At 26.9% G+C, this 8,134-nt stretch overlaps 1 protein-coding gene across 1 annotated transcript; it reads left to right on the forward strand.

The window, feature by feature from the left end:
• The first annotated feature begins 1,598 nt into the window (after positions 1-1,598).
• Positions 1,599-4,127, forward strand: LOC113558180 (52 kDa repressor of the inhibitor of the protein kinase-like). The gene is made up of 2 exons (XM_028188687.1): positions 1,599-2,999; positions 3,096-4,127. Exons 1-2 carry the CDS (start codon positions 1,599-1,601, stop codon positions 4,125-4,127), a joined length of 2,433 nt encoding a protein of 810 aa, XP_028044488.1.
• The last annotated feature ends 4,007 nt before the right edge of the window (positions 4,128-8,134 follow it).

The raw sequence follows: 8,134 nt of genomic DNA on the forward strand, positions 1-8,134 counted from the left end.
TGAAGTAGTTACTATAGCTATTAAGGTACTGTAAAATTTACAAAGTCTTATAACTACCTACTGGAAGTACAAAAATCATAAAATATACACAATTTATTGAAAAGTTACTATTTATTAACAAAACAATAAACTACACAAATGTTGTTGGTTAAGGAACCCATATAGTACACATACTTCTTATATAGTTGTATGTATTATTATTTTACAAGATTCTATTTTTTAAATTTCCTATTTCTAACGTGGAATATTTATAATATAAAAAAAAAACACGCAAAGCAGTATAATATAATGCTTTAGTAATGTTACAGTTGCGGCGGCGTTAACTTTTTTTCCAGTTGGCCAAGAACATTTCAATTTACACCACCTACACGTCCTACACATCATAATTGTACCATTAATAACAAATAATAAAAAAATAATATTGACAATTGGTATATATACGTATATAAATATAAGATATAATATTAATATATAATATAATATAATATTACAATAATATTTTCATCTTTAAATTTGTTAATAAATCAATTAACTTTAATATTAAAAGTTACAGAGCATAAAACAGAGTCTTCTAAACGTAAAATTCACTATGTTATGCGTTATTAAGATGGAGATAATATAGTACACATGAGGGTTTAACGTCCTTTTAAATACTAAATAGATACCGGTTTAATAAGAGAGTAAAGTATTACGCAATAGTAAATTATAATTAAAATCATTGAAAGTGTTCTTACATCTTACAATTTACAACGCATAAGTGCAACAATTTTTTAATTGAATATCTACTAACTATACATATTACTCTTAATAACTAAAAAATACATTTAGATATTATACTTATGAAGTTATAATTATACAATTTACAACAACCAAAAAATAAAAACAAAAATTGAGAAATAAGGTGTTCGACCAAGAAAAAACACTAAAAAAACCTATTTGAACTAAACCAAAAGTACTTCTACTGAAAAAAAAAATTAATGAAACATAAAATATCATAGATTTATTTATTTAATCCAATTTACTATACACCAGGGGCGGATCCAGGGGGGTGGCGCAGGGGGCGCGCGCCACCCCCTCGGCTTTTATTTAGTTGAAAAATTACATTTAAAAATACAATAGTTTAAATTTAAATACAATTTAAAAATTGTAAAATGTTTTTATGAAATTATTGTGTGTAAGCATAATGACGTACTTTTTAATAAATAATAATGAGACGTATTTTTATATCCCAAATCGCCGGATGGCGGTTTGAGATTATTTCTAGTTTCTACATGTGTAGTGTTTATATATTATTATTAATATTATCTTGATAAGTATTTGAATTATATCTAAAAATAAATATTCCATTCAGATTATTTTGTATAGATATCTATACATATAATATTTCACTATTCATCAGATTACAATTTAAATTATACAACAACAACAATATCTGATTTTCTTCGTATTGTGTACAAGTGTACAAAAAATAGTTTCAGTATTGAACTAGCTGTTCTATGTCGTGGTTACCTATATTTATGTTAAATTATTTCTTAATGGTTATATTAACGGTATAATAATATATTATATAATATTAACGGTATATTTCTAAACCTATAATGGACAAATTTGTTATCAAAAAAAAAATTAAGTTGCATGAAACCCATGAAAGTGTCACATCAACAGAAGAAGTGGATACTTTAACTCCAAGTTTGTCGTTCAATAGTTTATTGACTTCTGCTTCGACGAGCTCAATAGAATCGCAACGTATTATTAATGATAATAATGATACTACTACTTCATCGGAAAGTTATGATATTGGTAACTATATAGACCACATATATTCTATTAATGATTTTACTAAATTTATGATTCTTAAAAATCATTGGGTCCCTCCAAAACATTATATATTTCCTTTTTCTGTACATAACAAACGCAATAGAGAAGAAAAGCGACGTCCTAATCATCAGCATTTATCTAATTATTCTTGGTTAGTTTATTCCGATGTGAAAAAAGGACTTTTTTGCAAAAATTGCGCCATTTTTACTAATGATATTCTAGTAGGTGGTCAAAAAACAATATCTGTTAAAAAATTGGTGACAGAACCCCTTATAAAATTTGCTAATTTATTAGGAAAACATGGAGACTTAGACTGCCATTCTCAAACTCAGTATCATAAGTTGGCAATAGTTAAAAGTGAATCATTTATTCAAGTATATAAAAATCCATCTTATGATATTCGGAATCAGGTTGAAACTTCACGTAAACAACAGGCTATTGAAAATAGAGAAAGACTTGTTCCAATAATAAAAACTTTAATTTTACATGGACAACAGAATATACCTATAAGAGGCCATCGTGATGATGGTTCATTACTTAATACAAATAATAGTCCTGTTGCAACTGAAGGAAATTTTCGTTCATTACTAAGATTCCGAATAGATAGTGGGGATAAAGTTTTGGAAAATCATTTAATGACAGCTAAAAATAATGCTACTTATATTAGTAAAACATCAACAAATGAGTTAATAAATCATTGTGGTAATGAAGTTCTTTCTATTTTATTAAATAGAATACATAAGGCAAAATATTACTGTGTTTTATTTGATGAAACAACTGATGTATCTCACATATCCCAACTTAGTATATCAATTAGATATATTTATGAAAATACAGTCAGAGAAGATTTTATTGGTTTTGTTGATCTTTATAAGGACAATTATAGTGCAGATGCTCTTGATTTGGATATAGATAATGAAAGTAACACATTAGATTTACAACAGTCAGAACCAACTATTACAGGAGAAATACTTGGTTCAACAGTTGTAAAAAAGTTGAAAAGTGTGGGACTAGATTTAAAATTATGTGTAGGAATCGGTTGTGATGGTTGCAGTGTTAATATGTCGACAATATGTGGAGCAGCAATTACTATACAAAAATCTGCCAAGAATGCTTTAATATGTCCGTGTTTAAATCATTCATTGAATAATAATTTATCTAGATCAAATAAGATTCAAAGTGTAAGAAACGCTATTGGAACTATACAAGAAATAATAAAGTTTTTCAATGTTTCAGCTAAAAGAAATTTTATTTTAAAAAAACATTTAGGGTATCAGCTGACTAGTCACTGCATAACTCGCTGGATTGAGAGGCATGATTCTGTATTACAATTTATAAATGACCTTCCAATTATATTGAAAAGTTTAACTGAAATTTCTACATGGTATGATATATCTACTTCATCAAAAGCCAATTCATTGTGTAAAACTATACAAGACAGTGAATTTGTTATGTGTATTTTCTCTTTAAATGACATAATGTGTCTAACACGACCTTTAAGTATATTACTCCAAACTAAAAATTTAGACCTTTTTTCTGCTACTACTAAAATAAAAGAACTTAGAGAAGTACTAAGTACAAAACGAAACGATGCAAATCAGTGCTTTAATATTATATATAATAATGTTGTTGAAATGATGTCAAAATTAGGCACTGAACTAAAACTTCCAAGGACTACTAAAAGGCAGACTTACAGAAATAATATTGAAGTCAACCCAGAAGACAGTCAAGGTTACTGGAGAATATCAATTTATATTCCTATTTTAGATGAAGTAATAAAAGATTTTGATAATAGGTTTTCTAGTGATAATATGCAATGCTTTAATCTTAATTTTTTGATGCCATTGAATCTCATGAAATGTTTCAAAAACACTGAACAGTTAAATCAATCAATTAAAGACATTTCTAATCAATATAGTGAGTTATTTGGTGAATCTATATTTTCTATTGAACAAAAACTAAAAGGAGAATTAAATCTATTTGAAAATAAATTAAAATCAGATACTGACCTCACAACTATAACATCAGCTATAACATTTCTAGACAAGCTTGATTGTGACTATTTTCCAGTATTTTCTTTATTTATTAAAATTCTAATCACTCTCCCAATATCTATTGCTACAGCAGAAAGAAGCTTTTCTTCTCTACGTTTACTAAAAACATGGTTAAGATCTAGAATGAGCGAAGAAAGGTTAACTGGTCTAGCTTTGTTATACATTCACAAAAATATTGATATTCATAATAATATTGAGAATATCATTAATAGATTTGCTAATGATAAAAATAGAAAATTGGACTTTATTTTGTAATTTTATTAACTGTACAATGATTATTTTATAATATTAAGCACCTATATATGAAGTTATAATAACAATAACAACTATTTTGTTTTCTGTTTTGTTTTATTGATTATTTAATATAAAATAAAGTTTTATACCTACTTGAATTAAACTGTGATTAATTTTATTTGAGTGTAAGTTAGTTCAAAATGATAAATTGGTAACACATTTATATATAATAGTAAGTATGTGGTACCTATTTAAAGTATATTAATACTTAAATTAATTATTGCTTAAGTAAAGTATTTATTTTATCATAAATAGTAATTATGATTCATTATTTTTATATACCTACTTCTTATCCCTACCTATCTTTATTACATTTTTAGATATAAATAAAATCATAAACATATTTGGGAAAATACTTTTAATTTTACATAAATATAATTTTAACTTACATAGAAAGTTTGACGAAAAATCGGAAGACCAATGTAATTGGTCCACATAAATGTCTACAAAATGTGCGCCCCCCCCACAGAAAATTCCTGGATCCGCCCCTGCTATACACTTGTACCATAGAAAAAACTAATAACAACATTATAATAAATATTTAACTAATATAATTTATATAGTTATATATAACATGTTTTAATTTATTACCATTACACATAGAAATGTAAGACGTTTAAGTCCGTACTTCAAACATCGCATAATCCATTGATAAGTAAAATCGCAGATCTAAAACAACAATCGATAGATTGTATATTATATTATTCTATGACTAAAATTATATATTTGTATTATTTATATTGTAATATTTATTATTTAATAATTTTTGGATTTTTTCCTTAGAGTAGTTAGAGTTTTTTCTGTATACCCTAAGGGCTAAGGTACACCTAGGTGGGTTTATTTTATATTATATGATGTGAATAGATCCACTCTTCGGTGTACAAAAAGTGATTGATTACACAGTTAGGCAATTGCAATAATCCACGCCTGAGAGTTGATTAGAATCATTAACTAGAAAAATGCATTATCATTTCAACTAATATACCTTAAGAATCTAATATCTAAATAGCTAATGTAAATATTAAGAATTTAATAAATATTAACTATCAATTCATTGTAATAAATTTATCGTTTTATCATTATTATTAGAAGTATCATTTACGATACTTAATTTTAACGCAACAACAAAGGGTTAAAAAATTACTTCATTGTTTTTATTATGTTGTGGCAAAAAATAATGATCATTATAGTTATTATTAGTACAAACAAAATCAGAATAGTATTTATTCACGATACTCGAATACCCAATCGAAATTAAGTTATACGATAAGTGTGTATCATTGAGTAGCAAATAATTTATAAGTGTTACAATGGACGTGATTGAACTTTTATAGTATGCATTATTGCATTAAAATGACTGATTAAAATAAGTTTTTACTAGATGCAAACAATACATACGATCGTATCACAATTGTTCATACAATATCCTAGTTAAATAATGAGTATTTTACTCATGCACAACGTAGATATCTGAAATTTATGTATTATTCAAGTTCCAATTTCTAATTGTTAAATAATATTTTTATCACATTTCTACTACAAATGATTATTAACTAAGTACTCGTGTATTAAAATTATTTATAATGTATGAAGATTATGTAGTTTGCATATCATCTCCATATTTTTATGCGCTCTGTCCAATAAAAGATTAAACATATAACATAATGTTTCAAAAATATTTAAAATTGAATTAGACATTTTGAAAAAAACATATGTAGATTAGGTTATCAATAAGAATAAATAAAAAATAAATCATATACCTTTTTGTTTTATTTTTTTAAATTGTTTCCAAGTTAACTAGAATAATCTCTTACACACTAGGCGAATAATTCGCGGGTGGTTGCGATTTTAAATCAACGCGAATTTTATTCACTATAGAGACTAAAACAAAAAAGTTTACACACTATGTACCTACATCCTATACTATCCACGTACTACCTACGTAGCTAGTTTTAAATGAACAATTTTGTAGATAAAATAAAAAAAATACATTTTTTTACCGAGTGATGCCCAAGCCTGTAAGTTTCAATTTTCCAATTTTGAAAGTATAAAGTTAACTAATTTAGCCAATGCAAATGTGATTATTTTAACACAGTTCACTATAATATACCTTATTATTATTAAACATTTAAATAAGTAACTAAACTTTGAATTTTTATAAATGGACAACCAAATTGCATCAGTATTCAATGTATTTTGTACGTTAAGATTTTTACATAATTATTCAACCCCTCGGATACACATACTTAACTTAAACATGCTTTCTGCTATTAAGATATCCCTACAGTCTTACTTAAAAACAAAAATAAAATAAACATATTATTTATTAAACACAGTAGATTGCATATTATGGTATTCAATTTAAAAAGCATGATTAATACTTAATAGAACACAAAATAAGTATCCACAAATAAATAAAAAGATATTTTAATATAAATAATAAAATAACTAGTCATTACTTAATGGATATGTATTATGTATTTAATATCATGTCATAATTAATGAGCGTTGTATATTTCTGAACTAAAATCTTAAAAATTCATGATAAACATTCAATTTTTTTTTTATTATTATTATTCAAACACTAGTATAATATATGTATAATATATTAATATACCTAGTACATACTTATTTTCGAAAACAACAATTGAATGAATTAATGTAACAATAAATACCTGCTAGGCCTAAAATACAATTTTAATCTATGTCGATTGGAACAGGTAAACCTGTACATTTGAAATAAAAAAAACGATTCATAAATAGTCATAATACACAAACGGCGCGGGACAAATTTAAATATTTACGAGTAACGAAATAATAACATCCATAACAACACAGTAGGGTACCCGTTGAATGTATAGGTATACCGCGCGTATTATACCTAAAGTATTTTGGACAATATACAGTATAACACCTATATAGTGTTAATTAATTCGTTGTGTTAACAATATTAATAACGACGACGTTGATGACGTGACGAACAGGTCTGATTAAATAATAACGTTACGGGCACGGTGCAAGGTCGTCAACAGCTGGTGTGTCGGTTCGCTGGTAGGGAAAAGGACTTTGGCGGAGTTCATCTTTATGCATTGTATAGTATTGTTTGTTCGAGCTGAATATTACACGGAATTACGACACCGAATGCCATCGCGAGTCTTTTGTTGTCGAGGAAAATCAACGGTTATCGGTTTTGAAACGCTATATATCGTCGTTCATACGAAACACCACTACTGTGCGCAGATACTGAAATACCTATACCGGATAATATAATCTATTCTGCATTTTCACGTACACATAACAATAATTGAACGTACAGAATAAAGCGTTTCGTATCACAGCGTAATACACATACACACACACATATATATATATATATGCTTCCTAGTTCCTCTCCACTATAGGCAGGTATATTGTTGTCGTATAATTTACTGCGAGTGGTTTCTTCTGTACAATATGTCACGATAAGAATATTATTTTACGACATCATAATCGTCTCGTACCTGCCCAATACGAAATAATGCGTTATATTTGAGTACGCTGCATTAGGTATTAAACATATCACAGCGTTCGTCCTGCGATTGTATTGCATCACCGACACCACGCAATAGGCCGTCGCCATAATAGCCGATATTATTATAAGAATATTGTAATGATTATGATATTACCCTAATATAGTAATGTGTATTACATTATATCTAAACTTATCATTGTAATAATATTTAAAAATAATAATTTCTTAACAGCTCGTTATTGTAGTAATAACGATATTCGTCCGACGTTCAACTGCAGCATTTAATATCCTGTTTTGCGGGCACTGCTATATATATATATATTACAATACCGTATGTATTTATTATATTGGTAACAACTCGTGTTTCATGTAAAAGCATATAAGTTATGAATTTATATAGTCGACTTTAGGTCTACTTTCTTATTGATCATTTCTGATTTAGTTTCTAAGATGAGAC

The sequence above is a fragment of the Rhopalosiphum maidis genome, chromosome 4, assembly GCF_003676215.2.
Source record: "Rhopalosiphum maidis isolate BTI-1 chromosome 4, ASM367621v3, whole genome shotgun sequence".
Taxonomy (NCBI): domain Eukaryota; kingdom Metazoa; phylum Arthropoda; class Insecta; order Hemiptera; family Aphididae; genus Rhopalosiphum; species Rhopalosiphum maidis.